We start from the raw sequence: 21,842 nt of genomic DNA on the forward strand, positions 1-21,842 counted from the left end.
ATTTATTCTTTAGTATTAATGAGCATTTTATAAAATAAATAGATAACAAATATGTAATTTTTAAATATTATACGCAAAAAATTATAAATATTAAATTAAATATATTAATTTTAGATTATTATCTCTTTAATATTATTAATTATTTAAATAAAAAAATAATTTAAAATTTTTTATTTAATATTTATTAATTATAGTTTAAATTTATTTTATTTAATATTTACTAATTATCACAACAACTAATAAATATTAAATAAGATAAATTTAAATTATTTTAGTTGATTTTTTTTTCAGAAACATTATTAAAATTTATTCTACTATTAATATTTTTGGTAATGCTAACAAGACAAAAAAAAAAATAGCTAAAATTTATTTTATTTAACTTTTATTAATTATTATCATAATTAATAAATACTAAATAAAGAAAATTTTAATTTTTTTTGTTATTTTTTTATTGTTACCAAATATTTCCATAACATTTTTTCTTTTCTTCTGTCTGCACGAGACACCTTTCACTCCACACGCACTTTCGATTGGATCCCAAGTTCCCAACCAATGATGGTGATGAAGGCTAGTAATGCATATTCCTTGATAATTTTTGCAGTGCTATACGGTTGTTATCTCATTGATCATGTTGCAAATGCTGAAGTTCATCATCATAACTTTGTGGTAAGTCTACTTTATTTCATCATACATGCATGTTACACAACACTTAGATGAATTATGCCTTAATTTCTGCAGATAAAATCTTCAAGTTACACTAGACTATGCAGCACCAAGAATATTTTGACAGTAAATGGAGAGTTTCCAGGTCCAACCTTGAAGGCCCACACAGGAGACACTCTTATTGTCAATGTTTATAACCAAGCAAACCATAATATAACAATACATTGGTATGTGCCTTAGCTTCTACTCTATACAACAGAGAATATATGCATTAATTATTGAAAGAATATTTGCATTATTTTTCAAAGGCATGGGGCTAGACAAGTGAGGAATCCATGGTCAGATGGAGCTGCTTACATAACACAGTGTCCAATTCAACCAGGTGCAGTGTTCAAACAAGTTATCCATTTGACCACAGAGGAAGGAACCATATGGTGGCATGGACATGATGGTTGGTCAAGAGCCACAGTTCATGGAGCTTTCATCATTTATCCCAAGCATGGACAAAACTATCCCTTTCCCAAACCCCATGCTGAGATTCCAATCATACTAGGTATGTACTAAATACTAATGCACCAACAAACTTTTTCCTCCATTATTGATCACTATGATTTTTGACTCTATTGAAGGAGAGTGGTGGAAGAAAGAAGTCATGAATATTCCAATAGAAGCAAACAAAACAGGAGGGGAGCCAATTCTATCTGATGCATATACCATCAATGGTCAACCTGGTTATTTGTATCCCTGCTCCGGTAATATGCTAGAAAGATTAAAAAAAAAAAAAGTCAAAACTTGCTTTATTTAGCATTTATTAATTTTAGTAATAATTATAAATACTAAATAAAGCAAGTTGATCATTTTTGGTAAATTTTTTTGTTACCAAATATTTCTGTTTATTTAGTTTTGTATGTTTTTGCTTTTAATATGATAGGTAGTTTCAAGATGGTTGTAGAGTATGGAAAAACATATCTTCTTAGGGTGATCAATGCAGTGATGGATGAAGAAATTTTCTTTACAATTGGAAAACACAGATTGAGAGTGGTAGCTAAAGATGGATTCTATGTCAAACTAATAGAAACAGATCACATAATGATCACACCAGGACAAACCATGGACATTCTTTTAGAAGCAAACCAACCACCTGCTCTTTATTCCATGGCCGCCAGTGCATATTTGAGTGCTTTTGGTGCTGGCTTTGATAACACAACCACAACAGGTTTCAAGCAGTAACAGATCCAGAAAATTTAAAACAGTATTATATACTTATAACTTAAAAGAAAAAGGAAATTTTTTTTATTTTTGTTTAAGGCCATGAAATTTATAAGATTTCATCCATGCATGCAGGTTTGGTTATATACAATGGCTCCGAGGAAGACGGAAAAAGCCCGATTGGGTGCCGTCTTCCACCGTATAACAGAACAGAAGCAGCAACTGAATTCACTAAGCAGTTGAGAAGCCTTGCAAGCAAAGACAAGCCAATCAAAGTACCTGAGAAAGTGGACACCAAATTATTGTTCACAATCTCTGTTAACCTGCTTAATTGCAGTGCAGATAAACCATGCAAAGGACCATTTGGTAAAAGGCTTGCAGCTAGTGTGAACAACATTAGCCTTGTGTTACCAAACATTGATTTTCTAAGAGCCTACTATGAGAAAATCCCTGGTGTTTTTGAGATGAATTTCCCCAGAAGACCAGAAAGGGGATTCAACTACACTGATGATAAGTTGCCAGGTTATGTCTTGGCAACAGATTTTGGAAGCAAGGTGTTGGTTTTGGAGTATAATGCAAGTGTTGAGGTAGTTTTGCAAGGGACTAGTGTGGTGACTGGTGATAACCACCCTGTTCATTTTCATGGATACAGCTTCTATGTGGTTGGTTGGGGTTTTGGAAACTTTGATCCAAAAAGAGATCCCAAGAACTATAACCTTGTTGATCCACCTCAAGAGACCACTGTTGGAGTTCCAAGGAATGGTTGGGTCGCCCTTAGATTCAGGGCAGACAATCCAGGTCTGTTTTTCAAACTATTTTGTCTTCGTTAATATCTTTTTATTGAGTAATGTATACATCTAAGTCTTTTTATGAACTGAATCCAACTAAGTTAAACAATAAGATTTGGAATAATGCTAATCATAACTGATTTTTGTTATGTTAAACCAACTTAGTTAGACTTGGTTAACAAAAAGACTTGGATGTGTAGTATTTCGATGCATTTTTGGATTGTTTAAGATTATATAAGGCTAATGAATGTGTTGAATATGATGATTAGGGGTGTGGTTTGTGCATTGTCATTTAGAGAGGCATGCAAGTTGGGGGATGGGAATGGTGCTTCTAGTGAAAGATGGTCCTTCTCCTCAGACACAAATTCTTCCACCACCTTCGGATTTACCCAAATGTTGAATCTTAGTTCCATTGCTGTCACACCAAATATGGATTATTATTACACCAAATGTGACTACAAAAAATAAAATAAACTTGTTATAATTGATGAGTAAGGACACTCCTATGTTATACATGGATTCATATGAGTATACATATATGACCCTATTTTACAAGCAAGTGCTTCAACCTGCAAAATCATCTTTCATATAATAAAGTTGAGAGGTGACTCCTCACTAATGATATTTTGGTCAATGATAATAACAATGACTAGTAGAGGTATATGTATGTATATTTATTATTGTTTGTTAGAATTTTATTATTTAATTCAATTCATTTTCCTCCATCAAATTATCAATACATATTTATTCACAGCCGCAGAAGCTAAGTCACCCTAAAAGTGAAACACAGCTTTCAATTTTTGTGTCTTATACGTAGTTTTAGCGTTTTCTTAAAGAATGAATTGATGCGTTGTGTCCCATTAATTTAATTTGTCTCATTCAATTTCCATATATCAAACAAAGAATAAGACATTCTTCAATAATATTCCCCAATTTTAGAAGAACGTTACTATGATCAGATCCATATATCTTAACTCTCTTGCAATTGATTTGGATCTGAGCCACTTTCATGGCTTTTTTCGGTGGTCACGACCACATGCTGCCTTGTCTTATTTATCAACCGTAGCTAGTTATACCACGGAACGTCATTATTCTCTGATTTATTATCGATTTGAAAAATCATATTCAGTTTAGTTCCATAATTTTAAGTACCTAATAAACCAAAAAAGAAGCTATATTCATGTTTGATGATGATTTTTCCTTTCACGTACGCTATGCAATTGTGGAACGTCGTCGTCGTGAGAATAAATTAAAAGGATTATTATTGTTCCACATTTTTTGAACAACGAGAGGTTAGAATAAAAAAACAAAAAATAAATAAATAATAGGATTCTGGATAGCTAACACTTATGAACTCATTGCCGATGAAATATATTAGGGTGATGATATTTAGGAAAATGATTTAAAATGTTATAATTGTCACCTACTCGAAGAATGAGCTACGTTACATTTGGTAGAAATTAGAATACGAATTTTTGAAGCACTGCATAGTATGTCATTATTATTTTATTAACGATTTTGACTTTGGTAGGCAGGCTGCAAATGCAATGAATATTGGGTAGGTAATTTGCAGCGGACCAAATATAAAATGGGTCTAGTATGGGCCTCTATGGAGTATGCTGTGTTTAAAAAAAATTAGATATGTGAGCATTATTATTCCTCTATATGCAGGTATATGCACTTATCAAAAGGAGCTAAAGATATGCGTTGGCATATACTTATCCTAGATAGTAAGCTAGATGCTGTTTTTGGAAGATGGATCGAGAGTTGAAAACTTTATCGTTAGAATTGGACCATTAACTGCTCTAAAACTCTGCTCTATCAAAGTTTAAAGTTTAATTTGCAAGTTGCAAGCAATTGTAGAACTAACTAACGAGATGGTTGAACATAAATGAATGTGATGATGCATGTTGGATTATCCATGGTAGCTATGAAGTGGGTGGGTGCCTTACAGTGAGGATCGTATCATATGCGTCACCAAGTAGTGGACCCCACTGGAACCCGTATGAGAAGTGTGCTTTTCTGCACTCGGGTCCACCGTATCCCAGCCCCACCCCCACTTTCCCATTCATCTCCTTCTCAGCACATCAAATCCTCTCCAGTGTAGTCACCAAAAAAAGAAAAAAAATTCTCTCCAGTAAAAAAAAATATTAAATAATATCAATTGTTTAATCTAATTTTTTATTCTATTTATAAAATTAATGATGAGTCATGAGATATCACATTTTATTCTTTTAAATGTTAAAAAAATCAAGAGGATCTATTTTCCATTCTTATCTCTCATCTTAATTATGAATTTTGGATAACACTAATTTTCTTTGGCTATTTTAAATTACTTCTTCATAATCATTTTGGTATCTATTATTACACTTTATCACTACTATAATTATTTCTATATATAACCAGAAAAAGTACTAATTAACTAATTTTCTCATGTTTAAACTTTAAATAGTAATAGTAGATTGAAATAAATAAAGAAAGAAAACGAAAAACAGATGTACATGCATTTTAGATAAGGACAAGGGTACTTTATAATTTATAGAGGCCACCCAATGATGGAATCACACTAATAATATTACGCATTTAAATATTTTTATTAATTAAGTCAAACAAAATTAAATTAATTTAATATTAACAAAAATTAATTATGTATAATATTATTTTAAGTTTTATTATTCAATTTGATTAAACTTAATTTATAAAAAAATTTAAATATATAACATTATTCAATCACACAATCCACACATTTAGGGCTAAATTAATTATAGTATAAATTTAAATTATTATATCATTTAAAAATAGAGAAAATAATATATAAATTAATATTAATTTATATAATAAATATAAAAAGAGTAATGAATATAAAAGAAGGGAAAAAATTATATTTTAATTAAATTTATATTTATTAAAAAAATTAATATTAATATTAAAAAATAATAGCGTAACCTACATAAAAAATATAAAAAAAATTAAGGTCAAATACTAATTTTATAATAAAAAATAATAAAAATTGAGAAACAATAGACTTGATATAAGAGAATGAAATAAAATTTATAACTCAATTATAGTTATTAAATAAAAATAATATTAAAAATTTTTATAATATTATATAAAAATAGATTATTATGAGAAAATGAAATACAATCAAAATTTTATGACATAATATAAATATAAAAGATTATGTCACCTAAAAAATTTTTTTTTATGTAACAGTCTAAAATAAAATTAAATATCTAAATATGATTGTGAAATTACCTTGAATTTTCTTTTAATATATTATAAATAGATTTTGATAAATGTTGAGTTGTTTATTATTTTATTAATTTTGGTAACATGTAATTTAAAACAATTATATTAGGTGGTCATCAAAATTAGTAGAATCAAATACATATTAAAGTAAATTAAATTAGTAGTGTAAATTATATTAGTGTAAATAATATTTTTAAATTTAAAATACTATTAGTAGTGTATTATTAATTCATTAGAACGTGGCATGTTAGTATGTTACCCTTGAATTATGGATTGACAAAAACATTTTCCCAATTTCGCCCATATTATTGCGCTTGATTCCGATTGGTTTGGTGATCGATTTCATTAATAAATAATAATACAATTCGTGTGAGATACGATTGTTCTCAGCTCTCAGAAAATTTGTACCAATTAGAAGTAGGAGGACCACTCAGAACTTGATGAATAAACATTGCATGACGGTTGATGCTGATCATTCATGATTGATGGAAAAACATTGCATTTTAATGACAAACCAGTGAACATAATTTGATACAATCGGCGTAGATATTACCACTTACAGAATATCCATTTGCTTCATTTATTATACACTCCCGAACTAAAACTGTTAACTATCTAATTCATTCATGCCCGATTCGCTTTCTCCATGAAAATGACAACCTCATATTCATTTATTCTGATCCACCCTAAAAGCCTCACATCACATTACCCCCCATCTAAGTAAGCTTCACATGATTCAATTGTGAACTCCTTTATAATTATGTTACATGTTATATAATACACTCTTTTACTAATAACCTGCTTTTTCCATCATTTTCGTAATTAATCAATAAAAAGATGTCTTCCTTTGATTTCACTCCTCAAAAAGTAGTAGCTGCCTAGCCGTCAAAGTCTTCAAGTGATTTACCGTATCAGGCAACTGTCACCATATTATAATTAATAATTAACCAAAAGTAGTTTTAGTCATATAGGATTTACAAAATACCATACTATATCATCCTATTACCAAAAATGCTAAATAATCATCAGAATTATTTCTTCAATGAAGTACACAATTATTAAATTGAATTCTTTCTTTTATAATTTTTTTTATTATTAATCAAATTATTTCTTCCCGCTTTTTTTTTTAATTAATTTGATTCTACATTTATACTACTATATATAGACACAAAAATTAGAGCTCCCTCATCGAATCAAATTACATAATAGGATTCTTTTTCAGTTGTTTTTTCTTTTTGGCTCTCTGCCAAAAACAAACAACTGCATTCAAAGAAGGGGGGGCTTCCTCCTCCTCCTCCTTCTCCTTCATCACCCATCACGGGTTGCTACAAAACAATGTGTTCTTAACACACCTTTAAACCTTTCCAAGTTCCATTTTTTATTACTTTTTATAGATACCAAACACACAAAAACATAACCCTTTTGCCAGTTCTCTTCTTTTCTTAGAAATAACTAACTTGTTCCGTTTTGTGTTTTGAGTTTTTCATATGGGGTGCAACAACGAAAGCAGAGTACCGAAGGTCTCTGTTTTTCTCTGCATCTCATTGTGCTATGCAATTGTTTTGCTGAGTTCTGACAGAGTGGAAGGGCAAACAACATCTGCAGTTTTTGCATGCGATGTTTCTAAGGACCCTTCTTTGTCTGGTTATGGATTCTGCAACAAGTCGTTGTCGGTGGAAGAGAGAGTAAGCGACCTTGTGAAGAGGCTCACACTGCAAGAGAAGATCGGGAACCTGGTGAATTCTGCTGTTGCCGTTAGCAGGCTTGGGATTCCCAAGTATGAATGGTGGTCTGAGGCTCTTCATGGCGTCTCCGACGTCGGCCCCGGCACACGTTTTTCCACTCTTGTTCCGGCAGCCACCAGTTTTCCCATGCCTATTCTCACAGCAGCTTCTTTCAACACTTCACTCTTTCAAGCCATTGGAAAAGTTAGTCACTTTTCTCTTTTCTTCTTCTTCTTCTTCTTCTCTTTTCTCAGTTTTTGGATAATGTTTGATTATAAAAAAAATTATTCAAGTTTTCAGTAAATCTAATGCATTTGATAATTTGAAATTTTACTATTAACGAATTTTATTTATGTTTTCTTAATTTTTTTTTCTGACAAAGACTTAAAATGCAGTAAGTTTTTGTCAATGGAGTTGGTAGAGGTAGTTCTATTCTGAAAATCTCAGAATGTGTGCTGAGATTTTCAATGAGGAATTTATTATACATTTCTGTTACAGCCATAATCATAATGCAGTTCATTACTTGATTCAACGGTTTAGATAGAGGTGAACACCGAAAAAAGAAAAGAGAGTTCTTATTAAATTAGTGTTCTAAGTATGAAGATTTTGAAAAGCTGGGGGAAAGGGATTGACTTTAGAGATTTATTTTTGCTTTTATTTTTTTTTTTAACATAAAGGTAAAAATGTCTGATTGGTCAGTACAATAATTAAATGGAACAAAACTTTAGGTGAGTTGCGGGTGTGAACTGCCACAATTTTGAAGTAGACTTCAGAGGGTTTCCAACTTGCAAGTTGAAGCCAGAGTGAATAATATAGTTGTTGTTGTTGACTTGTTGATGTTGATTGATTACCAATTACATAATTTAAGAATTGGGTCAATTGACCACTAACTCAATTCTATTTTTCTCATAATAGATTTATGAAGGAAAACACCAACTTTGCTTTTAACTTATAAAAAATCCAAAACAAGGAGTTCATGATATTTTGCTGCAAAATGGCCAACTTTTGTGGTGTTTCATATTTCTTTTGTGGTCATTTTAGGTGGTTTCAACAGAAGCAAGGGCAATGTACAATGTGGGGTTGGCTGGATTAACATATTGGTCACCAAACATTAACATTTTCAGGGATCCGAGGTGGGGACGTGGACAAGAGACGCCAGGGGAGGACCCTTTGTTGAGTAGCAAATACGCCGTAGGATACGTTAAAGGTCTGCAACAAACTGATGATGGTGACCCCAACAAGCTCAAGGTTGCTGCTTGTTGCAAGCACTACACAGCCTATGATTTGGATAACTGGAAAGGCATTCAGCGTTACACTTTTAATGCTGTGGTAATTAATCTATGCATTTGCCTGACATTTTCAAGTAGAAAGGTAGCTTGATTTGGATGTAGAGAGTCATTTTCTTACCCTTTATTGAATTGTCAATTTCTTTTAGGTGACCCAACAAGATTTGGATGACACATTTCAACCTCCATTTAAGAGTTGTGTAATTGATGGGAATGTGGCTAGTGTCATGTGTTCCTACAATCAGGTTAATGGAAAACCAACATGTGCTGATCCAGACCTACTTAAAGGGATCATCCGTGGCCAATGGAAATTAAATGGGTAACTTCAAATTCTACTATGGATCTATGATCATTTTTAATTTTACATCTTTGTTGTCCATGTTGTTCACAATCTAATGTGAACATGTGTGGTTATTCTTATTCAGATATATAGTTTCTGATTGTGATTCAGTAGAAGTGCTTTATAAAGATCAGCACTACACTAGAACTCCTGAAGAAGCTGCGGCCGAAACCATTCTAGCAGGTAACAAACTATAATATGATTACATATTAATTGGATATTTCTGAATTACCAATAGATTATGGTTTGTTACTTTCACAGGATTGGATTTGGACTGTGGAAATTATCTTGGCCAATACACAGAAGGGGCTATCAAGCAAGGGCTCTTGAATGAATCAGCAATTGACAACGCTGTCACCAACAATTTCGCCATGTTGATGCGCCTTGGTTTCTTTGATGGTGATCCAAGCAAGCAACCTTATGGAAGCCTTGGTCCAACGGATGTCTGTACATCACAGAACCAGGAGCTAGCTCGCGAAGCTGCAAGGCAAGGGATTGTGTTGCTTAAAAATAGTCCAGGAGGGCTGCCTCTCGACGCCAAAGCCATTAAATCATTGGCAGTTATAGGGCCAAATGCTAATGCTACTAGGGTCATGATTGGAAACTATCAAGGTATCAAAACTTCCCAACTTATGCATATAATTTGGTAAACTTATCTAATTTGCTGCAAATTTTGCAGGCATCCCTTGCAACTATATATCACCCTTGCAAGGCCTAACAGCTTTGGTTCCTATAACCTATGCTCCGGGTTGTCCTGATGTGGCATGTTCAAATGCTGATCTAGATGATGCCACACAAATTGCAGCCTCTGCAGATGCAACTGTCATTGTAGTTGGTGCAAGTCTAGCCATAGAAGCAGAAAGTCTTGATAGAGTTAACATTCTTCTTCCAGGGCAGCAACAACTTCTAGTGAGTGCAGTTGCTAATGTATCCAAGGGACCTGTGATTCTTGCCATAATGTCTGGAGGGGGAATGGACGTGTCGTTTGCGAAATCAAATGATAAAATTGCCAGCATCTTGTGGGTTGGCTATCCCGGCGAAGCTGGTGGAGCAGCCATTGCTGATGTGATTTTTGGTTTTCATAATCCAAGTAGGCCACTTACACTCATCCCTTAGGGTGCATTTGATTTACGTTTTCATTTCCTATTTTCATTTTCAGTGTTTTCTGTTTTTTGGATTTTATAAAAGAAAAAGTAAAAACAGTGAAAACTCTGTTTTCTGTTTTCACCTCCTGTTTTCACTTTTTCCTTCACAAAATCTAGAAAACAGAAAATACTGAAAATGAAAATGCAAACCAAATGCACCCCCTTATATTGCAAAATTTCCATTTCGACAATAACACAAATTTGAGTCATGGATGATTTTCCTGGATGCAGGTGGAAGACTCCCAATGACGTGGTATCCTCAATCATATGTAGATAAGGTACCAATGACCAACATGAACATGAGAGCAGATCCTGCAACGGGTTACCCCGGTCGAACATATAGATTTTACAAAGGGGAAACTGTTTTCGCATTTGGAGATGGACTTAGCTTCTCAAGTATAGAGCATAGAATAGTGAAGGCGCCGCAGTTGGTTTCATTTCCATTAGCAGAAGATCATGTGTGTCGTTCCTTGGAATGCAAGTCTCTTGAAGTTGCTGATGAGCATTGTCAAAACTTGGCCTTTGATATTCACATTGGAGTCAAGAACATGGGGAAACTGAGTAGTAGCCATACAGTGTTATTGTTCCTTACACCACCTAATGTGCACAATGCACCTCAGAAACACTTGTTGAATTTTGAGAAAGTACACTTGCCAGGGAAATCAGAAGCACTGGTAAGGTTCATGGTAGATGTTTGCAAGGATTTAAGCGTTGTTGATGAACTTGGCATTAGGAAAGTACCCTTAGGACAACATCTGCTTCATGTGGGAAATTTGAAGCATCAATTGAGTGTGAGGATTTGAAACAAGTCATCAAATCCTTTGCACTGATTTTTTCTTTCTTAAATTTTTTTTTTTCCTTTTTCATTGTTTGGTTTCCTTTGAAAAGAAGTTTTCTCAATAGGAGACCAGTTTGAGGTAACTGAAACAAATTTTACTGATTTGTACTATGTATTCACATCAAAATATTCAAGCTTTTTACTATTTATTCATAACAATTACATTAGCATTTCAACTCCAGTTAGTGGTTGGGAAATAACCAAACACTTTCATGCATGCTTACTAATTCACTCATATGTTACTTCTAGTTTCATAGCCATGCCATGCATGAGGACGAGGAACCCAACACATTGGCAGGACTAAGCACTAACCAAAATACATTGTTGCACATTTTATTCATTTCAAAAAGCAAACATCACAGTAGAAACAAATGTGAAGAAGAAAATGAGACTAATGGAGCTTCAATGGGAAGGTTTTCTGTACTTTTGAAGAACTGCAATGAAATCTTCAATGTAGTGATCATGAATCTCCTTGGAGCTGAAAATTTTCCCCATCTCTTTAGCATTCTCCCTGAAACTCTTCCCTTCCTCATCCACTATTGCCAATTTCAATGTCTTGGCCACTGACTCCCTTGTGAATGAACCGTCTTGCTCGTTTCTAGGCACCTCGATCGCCACCTTCTTTTCCACTAGCGCTCTTGAGAACAGAGCTTGGTCTAGCAAATATGGCAGAGTCACAAGAACATGCCCATAATGAAGCTTCTCAATCACAGAACCCGAACCACAGTGACTCATGCATCCACCAATTGCTCCATGAGCCAAGATCTTAAGCTGAGGAGCCCATGTTTTCCAAACAACACCACGATCCTTGGTTCTGTCCTCAAAACCTTTGGGCAACTCAAGTGAACCTTCTTTGAGGTTCTTGAGAGCCCAAAAGAATGGCAAACCAGAAAGCTCAATGCCATAAGCCAGCTCAGTGAGATCCTCCTGGCTCAGCTTCAACTCGCTACCAAATCCAATGTAAACAACAGATGATGATCTTTGAGAATCTAACCATTCCTTGATTTGCACCCAGTCAGGATTGTTTTCTTCCTCCTCTTGGTCTGTTATCTGCATGGAGGGAGGGAGCAATCCAACCGGAACCACAGGAACATTGTACTTATCAGCAATATAGTCCAACCACTCTCCTTCAAGCTCTCTTGATGTTCTGAGGAGGAACAAGTCGCAACTGGAATAAGCTTTGTGGAGATCAAACTTGTCAATTTCCCCTGTCTTTTCATCCCTGGCAGACATAACGGCTCTTATGATCTCAAACATCTTGAAATGCATGGTTGTTTTGAAAGGAAGCCATGTTGGAGGGCTACACATGCTTTCAAGAGACTTATTCGAATCCTGCACATGCTTTGGAGGATCAAAGAAACCTTTGTTCCAAGCTGGAGTGATGTTGTAATGAGCACATGGAATGTTAAGTCTTGTGGCGATCGCCGGCAGCCACCCGGCGGCGAAGTCATACAAAATCCAATCAGGCTTTGAACGTTTGAGCAAGTCTTCAACAGGCTCTTGGAGGCCTACATAGGCTTGCTTGAGTTTGGATACCATGTTGCTGGGAATGTCCATGGTGCTCTCTGCACCTTCTGGAAGATTCTCTACTTGTGGTAGTGGAAGTTTGACAAGCTTGATCAATGGTTGTAAGGTCTTAGGTGGTTTTGGCATGCGATCAATGTTTTTTGGGCTGTTAATGAAGGTTACATAGTGACCCTTTTGAGCAAGAATCTTAGCCAACTCGAAATATGGGTATATGTGTCCCATGGCAAGCCATGGAAGCATGGCAACGTGAAGAGGCCTATCGCTTTTGCCATTGCCATTGCATGGAATTGGTGCACTTGAATCCATATTTGTGTGTGTGTGTTCTTTTCTGTTTTTGGTATCATATAAGTTTTAGGTGGGGTTTAAGAAAGGTTCCATGCGGCCAAGTTTAATAAAAAAAAATTATCCATGTGTTCCTCGCAACACATGCGGTCAGCAAATATTCTTTCATTAATAAACCTACAAATAATTTACAAAAATGTTAAGTGCTTATTTATGTAATTTAACTTCATTTTTTCGCCTCGGGTATTAAAAATGTTAAATGAAGATTAAAATTAGCTACTAAAATTAACTATCGATATATTTGTGTATAAATATGTGTAGTTTAAATATTTTTAATGTGTATCACTATTTTGTATTTTAATATTATATTAATGTTTGATTTTAATATATATTTAATATATGTATATTCTATACTGATAGTTAATTTTAGCTGCTGATTTAAGTGTAAATGGAATAATTATAAGAAGTGATGCATGTTGTGTTACAGAGTTATTTTCTTTTTGGCCTTTAACAAAGTCCCAAAACGACATGCCACGAGATCCACGTTGCTAATATACTATTATGATCTCTACTCAAATTTATGGCGAAAGTCACTTATAATTCATTAGTCTATTAAAATCTAGAGGAGTATCATGGCAGTAACTTTTGTGTTTTATAATTACTAATTGGCCATTAATAGTATTTTTAATGGTGTGAGATTATATTTAATGGTGTGAATTTATTTTTTTTTTTTATGATTAAGTACTAACTATAAAACACAAAAATTGTTGGCACTAGACTTTCTTTAAATTCTATTCAATTTTCATCATATACAATAGAAATAGATGTGATATACTCCATTTTAATATTGAGGGAGTGATTTGCACGAAATATATACCATATCATATTATATCATCTTGTTATACATGTTGCAGTTTCTTACTTTTGTTAATGTCGTTATGACTTATGAGATTCATTGAAACCTTTAACAATCTAGTGAGCACTTGACCAAATTTAAAGAAATTTTCTGGAATCTTTTAAGAGTAATGTTATATATCTTTTTTTTATGAACCAAGTTAAATAATAATACTTAAAATAATACTAACATTTTTGTTATATTAGAACAATTTGGTTGGAGTTAGTTAACAAAAAGACTTAAGATAGATAGCATTATTCATCTTTTAAGGGGGTGACTGTTTTCATCTTTTCCTTTCAAAACTATGCATAAATAACAAGCAACTCCATAATTTCAACATTTTTATTTCAGAACAAAAACCAGGTGAAATTGAACAGAAGGGAAAAGACCTATTCCAGCTCAACTACACATGTTTTCTAGATCTCTCTATACAAACTTGTGATTGTGAAGGGAAGCAATGAAGTCTACAATATACTGGTTATTAAGGTCTTTATTACTGAACTTGTTGCCCATATCTTTAGCATTCTTCCTGTAAGAACTTCCTTCTTCATCCACCATAGCTAATCTCAATGCCTTGGCCACTGAGCTCCTTGCAAAGGACCCATCTTCCTCCTTCCTTGGTATCTCAATCCCCACTTTCTTCTCTTCCATCACTCTTGCATACAACCCTTGGTCTAGCAAGAATGGCAACATAACAAGAACATGTCCAAAATAAAGATTCTCTATCATTGAACCAGAACCACAGTGAGTCAAGCAACCCCCAACGGATCCATGGGCTAAGATTCTAGCCTGTGGTGCCCAAGTTTTCCAAACAATGCCGCGATCTTTGGTCCTATCTTCGAACCCATCCGGTAACTCAACAAGGCCCTTCTGAAGGTTCCTCAGAACCCAAAAGAAAGGCAAACCAGAATCCTCAATGCCAAGAGCCAATTCATGGAGATTTTCTTGGCTTAGCTTCACCTCACTCCCAAAAGCAATGTACACCACTGATGACCCTTTTTGTGTATCCAACCATGCCTTGATTTGAATCCAATCAGGGCTATCAATGTTAGTATTATCTTCTTTAGCATCGGATGCTTGCGGCGGAAGCAACCCCACAGGAACAACAGGCTTCTTGTAAAACTGAGCAAGATAATCCAACCACTCAGGTTCAAGATCTCTTGAGCTCCTTATCACAAACATGTCACAGGCAGAATTGGCTCTGTTGAGATCGAAAACAGGAGAAGCTCCCGTTTCGTTAACAGTGACATGTTCCATCAATTTCTTGACCTCATGAGGCCTTAAACCAATCTTGGTGGGAAAAGGGACCCATTTGGGAGGGCCATAGTAGTCTTCAGGCTTTGTTCTTGTTGCAGCATCAACATCACCACCCAATTGCTCCATTGGGGTGTCAAAGAAGCAAATGGTCCAGGCAGGGCAAGGACTGAAATATGCACAGGGAATCTGAAGATTCCTACATATCTGTGGTAACCAACTAGCTGCAAAATCATAGAAAACCCAATCAGGGCTTTGGGCCTTGATTACCTGGGAAACTGAATCTTGGAGGGAATCAAAGGCCGTCTTGAGGTAATAGAGCTTGTTGGAGGGAATGTCCATGGTGGATTCCGCATCTTGATTGAGGTGGTTGGTGTCAATGAAGGGTGACAATGGAAGCTTGGTGAATTTGAGGAATGGGGAGAGGTGTTGTGGGAGTTTGGGGAGGCGATCTATGATTGATGGTGTGGATATGAGAGTTGAGAAGTGACCGTACTGTGCCAGAATCTTAGCGATCTCGAAACATGGATAAACGTGTCCCATGGCTAGCCATGGGAACATTGCAACGTGAAGTGGTTTCGCCATGCTTTTGTTTAGATCTGATGACTTCTCCATCTCTGTTTCAAGGAACCTTAACTACTCTTGGCTTCCCCTCGTGCTGCATGTGCAAACATAAACCTATTATAAAATATAAACTACCAATTGTTTTTTTATTTATTATAAATAAAAAAGAAACTATGTTTTTCCTTGTTATAAAATATTAAATCCATTAAGAATTAAACTTCATTGACCATTTTCTCCAAATTGAGAAAGGAGGATCCATCAGTGTTTGCAGCTCTTGTCTTTAACTGCTTACCCTTTTGACCCTCCAATAACTCCTTCGCAAGCATCTCCACTTCATCCCTTTTCACATCATCACTATTCATCAACATTCCAAATCCCCACACATCACAAACATATGAGAGGCACCCCATTGATTATGCTCTCAAGAGTGGAATTCCAACCACAGTGAGTAAGAAACCCTGCCACTGCATGGTGCTTCAGAACTTGCTCCTGTGGACACCAACTCACAATTAACCCTCTCTCTTTGGTTTCTGATACAAAATCTTGTGGCACAACGGAGGCCTCATCTTCAACCAAATCAGGCCTAATAACCCATAAGGACTTTTTCTTGCTATTTGCTAGTCCCCATGCCAATTGTTCAGGTTTCATTACAATGACACTAACAAAATTCACATACAGAATTGAATTTTGTTCCTGTGAATCTAACCATTTAAGGCACTCAGACTCTTCTTTCCACAGATTACACTTGATTGACTCAAATTTGGTGTCTGAAGTAGTTTGATGATGATCAAGGAGCAACTCCATTGGTCCAATGGTGTAGAGCTTTGGAAACATTGTGGAGAGTGCAATCAGCACATCAGTCTCCAGGCATCAAATGTTGGTAGGAGAATAGCTGAAGCTCTTGAAGCTGCTTCGATTTGTTCCACCACAGATTCCAAAAGCTTGTCATTTGGATCTGTGGTGTGATAGATTCCAGGAAGGTCCCTTAGAGATAAGTTCTTCATGCCAAGGATCCAGTCTATGATGGTTTCTAAGTGCCCATTTGTTAGATACTTTGCATCTACAAATAAATCAAATACTAATTAGAGTAAATAAAGTACTAACCGATAATCTATGTAATCTTATAACAACTTTATAAGATTACAAATATATTTATGTACCTTTAAGTGGTGTTAGGCCTCTTTGCATGAGATTCTTGCATTGTGTAAAGCACATGAAAGCACATGCACTATGAGTCCAAAAGAGTACATTAGGCAAACCAAATTTCTGAGAAGCTTTAAGAGGTGAAGGTCATGACACCATCCGAGATTATGCAAGTCACTGGAGGAGAATCAGAAGCAGCATTGAGTTTTGAGATAAGGTTGGAGAATGGAACGAAGCAGTTCTTGCTGGTAGAGTCACAAAGTGCAGGGATGCTTTGAGGGAGGAGGTAGGCCATCTGGGATGGTCTCAAAATTGAAGCTTGGAATGGCATTGAGAATTGGAGCCTCTGGATTTGAGGAGGCGCAAGTGGTTGAACTCTGTTGACAAAGGTTATGTGGAAGCCTTTGGTGTGAAGGAAATTTGTTGGGCCAACCGTAGAGAGCTCTCGACCACCGGGAGGTTTCGGAGAGGAATCAAGCGAGAACATAAGATGAGATAACACCACATCCAACTCAAAATCTTAAGGTAGTAAATTAATAGGTCTCTCATCTTATAAACAACTCACTCTTCCTTGCTTTCTTTGACGTGGGACTAACTTCAACACTCTTCACACTTGCAACACTAACAGAATTGCACTGATTATTAAAGGCAAGAGATTAAGGATGGAAAACAACACAACATAAATAGAAAGGTTAAAGTTTCAAGTCACCTTCATTATGAATTTGAGTGTGTCGGTGGATTGTCACCTTTCTGCTGGAAACATTTGAGCCACATATGCTATATCTATGTGCATTGATCTTTGGTAAAATGTGTTTCTTACAAGTAATAGCAGAACAGAAGGCTTTAATTTTCATATATTTTTCGCCTTTCAGGTCAAACCATTAATCTTGGTTGATAATGTAACAAAAATGATGTGAGCAAGAAGGCTATTAAAGTCAACATAACGAAAATAATGTAACAAAAGATTTTACGATATCAAAATTGAACTTCAGTCTCGTTCTTAAATTTCGCACAGCTTTATCAATTTGACATTTTGTTTATAGGACATATCGGTTTTCCTATCCTCATTTTTGCACTTTGAATAAGTGTAATGAAGGGATGATTTGAGAAAAAGAAGGTGAGACCCACATCTTTGTTCATAAATTGTCCAAAAGATTGAAATAGTGAAAACATCTTGCTCTTAATTCATTCAATTCCAAATAAGTGTCCAATTTTAATTATACACATAGATTAAGAAAATAAAAATATCTTAATTGTAAATAAGTTAAATTACTTATAATATTATTATTATTAGGGAAAGAAAAATAATATCGCCTGTAAACTAAAAAAAAAAAAGTCAAACTTTTAGAATGGACATTGAGTATTATAATGTTAAAATATTTATGGTGTAGTTTAAATTTAGAGAAAAACCCAATCAGTCCCTGACAATTACCTCGAAAGACAACGAGGCCCTGACAAAAAAAAATTCCAATTCGACCCCTGACAAAAAAAAAAACCCAACCCGGCCCCTGACAATTACCTCGAAAGGACAACGAGGCCCCTGTGCCAAAACAAAATTAATGTTATTTTTTTTTGGCACAGGGGCTAATCAGTCCCAAAAAAATTATCAGGGATCGGATTGGGTATTTTTTTTTTTTGGGTCTCATTGTCCTTTCGAGATAATTGTCAGGGCCGAATGAGGTATTCACTCTTTAATTTATAGAACTTATTAGGCGAGATCTAATTAACAAGTGGGTGTTAAGACTTAAGCGCATAGAACACGAGTTAAACTGGGGATAAAAAAGGAAATAAGATACAACATTTGAAGAAAGAAAAAAATGTAGCCGTTGAATTGGGCAACGGCTCTATTGTTTCCTTATTAAACTATCCGTTACACTTTTGAACTCATAAAACACCCTTCACTTCTTCTTCTTCTTCAACAAACACACAGACATAACTTACCTTGCTACATTTCGTGCTTGAAATCTTAGGTATGTTTGTTTCAACTCACAATTTTGCCAACCTAACATCTAAATTGTTGCAGAGAGTTCTGATTGGTGTTTCTGTTGTTGCAGGGAATCGAAAATGAACGATCTAATGACCAAGTCATTCACGAGCTACGTGGATCTGAAGAAAGCGGCAATGAAAGACGAATTGGACTTGGAAGCAGGGCAGGGAGTGGAGCTGAGCTCTTCCACCACTCACATGGACACGGACATGGGCCTGTTCTTGGAGGAAGCCGAGAAGGTGAAGACCGAGATGGCGAGCCTCCGCGAGATACTCGAGAGGCTCCAACAGGCCAACGAAGAGGGCAAATCACTCCACAAGCCCGACGCTCTCAAATCTCTAAGGACAAGAATCAATTCCGACATTGTCACGCTTCTCAAGAAGGCCCGGGCCATTCGAGCCCATCTGGAAGACATGGACAAAGCCAACTCCGCAAACAGGAGGCTCTCGGGACTCAAGGACGGGACCACAACCGCCATCTACCGCACTCGGATCGCGGTGACGAACGGGCTCCGGAAGAAGCTGAAGGAGCTGATGATGGAGTTCCAGGGGCTGAGGCAGAGGATGATGACAGAGTACAAGGAGACTGTTGGAAGAAGGTACTTCACGGTGACGGGTGAGTACCCGGACGAAGAGGTGATCGAGAAGATAATTTCGAATGGCGAAGAAGAGGAGTTCTTGGGGAAGGCGATTGGGGAGCATGGGAGGGGGAAAGTGATGGAAACGGTGGTTGAGATTCAGGACAGGCACGATGCGGCGAAAGAGATCGAGAAGAGCTTGCTTGAGTTGCATCAGGTTTTCTTGGACATGGCGGTTATGGTGGAGGCTCAAGGGGAGAAGATGGATGACATTGAGCACCACGTGATCCATGCTTCTCACTACGTTAAGGATGCTAACAAAGAACTTGTGAGCGCTAACAAGTACCAGAGGAACAGTAGGAAGTGGCTCTGCATTGGGATCATCATTCTTCTCATCCTCATCCTTGTTATTGTCATTCCCATCGCCACCAGTTTCAGTAGCTCTTGAAGGGATCCACATTTCTCATGACTCTTGGTTTCTAGTTGCTGCAGAGTTGTACCCTACGACTCTCCTCCTTGTTTTCTGCCATTTGTTCAAGAGTTAAATTAGTCATGTATTGTGCTCATATTAAATTGTTGAATGCTACCAACTATGTTCTTAGATTCTTAAATTGTTACTACTTTGCTGGTCTTTTAGATTCTTAAGCTGATATTGTTTTTGTCCTAATTCAAAGAATTCTTTGGGACAAGATACAGAAATTGAGCTGAAAAAAGAGTACACAAACATTTCCAACTGATATGCAAATTTTTGGTAAGTTTTGGGGGAGAAGAATTCATAGATAGATACGTATAGAAAATTACTGTGTCTTCTAAAGTAGGCCTTGTGTCTGTTCTGGTGCATATTCAAAATAGTGTGAATTGAAAGGCTTGCCTTGCCTATTGAAACAATGTTAGATCAGCTTAAATTGCCATACTTGGATTTATTATTATGCCTGTGAATTTTGAGAGGCTTAGCTTGCACACATATAAAAATATCTCTCCCTACAACAAATACCAGCGATTGTAATTGCAAATAATGTTGCAAGTATAATAATAATTTCGTGTAAAGTACCAAAAACCTAGTGACATATTGCCTTCATCATTATCTTCATTCACAGGCAACTTCTTGTTTATTTGTTTGACCAAATTTGTCTTGGAAAAAGATAGCATCGATATTTATCCTTCAAACTATGCTATTTATCTTTATTCATAGATTTTATTTTTCTTAAAGATACCCTTGTCATTTTGTTAAATTAAAAATTTATAAATGTCTGTTATTTAACCTACTGTAACTGTATCTTTTAAAAGCAAACCTAGTAATTATAATAAATTTTTATATCATTAATGAGTATTTGTCTCTTTTTTTTCTTGCATAATAACGTGTAATACAAGGCAACAAGAGTTTCTCAACGACAATGATTGTTATTTCCTCACTTTATATTAACTTTCTTTTTAATTGTTTTGAAAATTTAATGAACTCGGCCCACACAATGCGCAAAAGATAATATTATAAATTTTGTGTTCATAATTTTTTAAATAATTAAAAATAATAGATATATCTATCTATCTATCTACTTAATATACTAAAACTGAGTTTTTTCCTAATTAATGGAAGTGAGGTGTCGATTCATCATGAATCTATTTTCCCGCCAAAATGAATGCACTATTTTCTCTTCTAAGTTTATTTTATAAAAATATCTTTATTATAATTATACTATAATTAGCATTTAAGTAATAATGTATGATTATACTAATTTAGAAAAATATTTTTATTATAGTTATATAAAATCAATATTTAATGCATTATTAAATTACTTATCAATTATCAATCAATAATATTTTAAATTATTTTAATTATATTGATAATATATAATAATAATAATAATAATATGATATGATAATGGCACTGGTTATTAATAACCAATTTATATTTTTTAAATAAATTTATTTTAAAAATATATCTTTATTATAATTATATTACAATATTACAATTAGTATTTAATATATAATACATAATTATACTAATTTAAGAAAATATTTTTATTATAATTATATAAAATTAATATTCAATGTATTATTAAAATAATTATTACTCGAAAATATTTTTAATCATTTTAATAATATTGATTTTAATTATATTGATACAATTCTAATTTTTATTCATTATCCAATGATTTTATTAATGACAAATTGTTGCCTTAATGATCCATTTATAATAATAATAATAATAATAATAATAATAATAATAATATGGTATGATAACGATATGAAGTTGGTCCGGATTACTCTATTCATGATAAAAAATCATGATTCTAATAATAATATGATATGATAAAGTCATATAATTTTAATTAAACAAATATATGATGTATAACTAACATAATATAATAAA

General features: G+C 34.6%; 5 protein-coding genes and 1 pseudogene across 5 annotated transcripts; 3 read left to right on the top strand and 3 right to left on the bottom strand.

Moving 5' to 3' along the window:
* Positions 1–529: 529 nt before the first annotated feature.
* Positions 530–3,215, top strand: LOC112785409 (laccase-14-like). Its single transcript, XM_025828880.3, has 7 exons — positions 530–666; positions 739–890; positions 972–1,216; positions 1,293–1,415; positions 1,595–1,879; positions 2,008–2,670; positions 2,930–3,215. Exons 1-7 carry the CDS (start codon positions 553–555, stop codon positions 3,058–3,060), a joined length of 1,713 nt encoding a protein of 570 aa, XP_025684665.2. The 5' UTR covers positions 530–552; the 3' UTR covers positions 3,061–3,215.
* A 3,655-nt stretch (positions 3,216–6,870) lies between these two features.
* Positions 6,871–11,418, top strand: LOC112786731 (beta-xylosidase/alpha-L-arabinofuranosidase 1). Its single transcript, XM_025830101.3, has 7 exons — positions 6,871–7,837; positions 8,675–8,962; positions 9,069–9,238; positions 9,345–9,442; positions 9,521–9,871; positions 9,939–10,349; positions 10,636–11,418. The coding sequence occupies exons 1-7, from the start codon at positions 7,397–7,399 to the stop codon at positions 11,205–11,207; spliced, it is 2,331 nt and encodes a 776-aa protein (XP_025685886.1). The 5' UTR covers positions 6,871–7,396; the 3' UTR covers positions 11,208–11,418.
* Positions 11,358–13,075, bottom strand: LOC112786732 (soyasaponin III rhamnosyltransferase). The gene has a single exon (XM_025830102.3). The coding sequence runs from the start codon at positions 13,073–13,075 to the stop codon at positions 11,645–11,647; it is 1,431 nt and encodes a 476-aa protein (XP_025685887.1). The 3' UTR covers positions 11,358–11,644.
* A 1,199-nt stretch (positions 13,076–14,274) lies between these two features.
* Positions 14,275–15,979, bottom strand: LOC112783583 (soyasaponin III rhamnosyltransferase-like). Its single transcript, XM_025826585.3, has one exon. The coding sequence runs from the start codon at positions 15,813–15,815 to the stop codon at positions 14,373–14,375; it is 1,443 nt and encodes a 480-aa protein (XP_025682370.1). The 5' UTR covers positions 15,816–15,979; the 3' UTR covers positions 14,275–14,372.
* Positions 14,275–17,527, bottom strand: LOC112783584 (7-deoxyloganetin glucosyltransferase-like; annotated as a pseudogene).
* Positions 17,528–18,733: 1,206 nt separating this feature from the next.
* Positions 18,734–20,082, top strand: LOC112784606 (syntaxin-related protein KNOLLE). Its single transcript, XM_025827875.3, has 2 exons — positions 18,734–18,877; positions 18,962–20,082. Exon 2 carries the CDS (start codon positions 18,972–18,974, stop codon positions 19,917–19,919), a length of 948 nt encoding a protein of 315 aa, XP_025683660.1. The 5' UTR covers positions 18,734–18,877; positions 18,962–18,971; the 3' UTR covers positions 19,920–20,082.
* Positions 20,083–21,842: the final 1,760 nt, after the last annotated feature.

Source organism: Arachis hypogaea, chromosome 20 (assembly GCF_003086295.3).
Source record: "Arachis hypogaea cultivar Tifrunner chromosome 20, arahy.Tifrunner.gnm2.J5K5, whole genome shotgun sequence".
Lineage (NCBI taxonomy): Eukaryota > Viridiplantae > Streptophyta > Magnoliopsida > Fabales > Fabaceae > Arachis > Arachis hypogaea.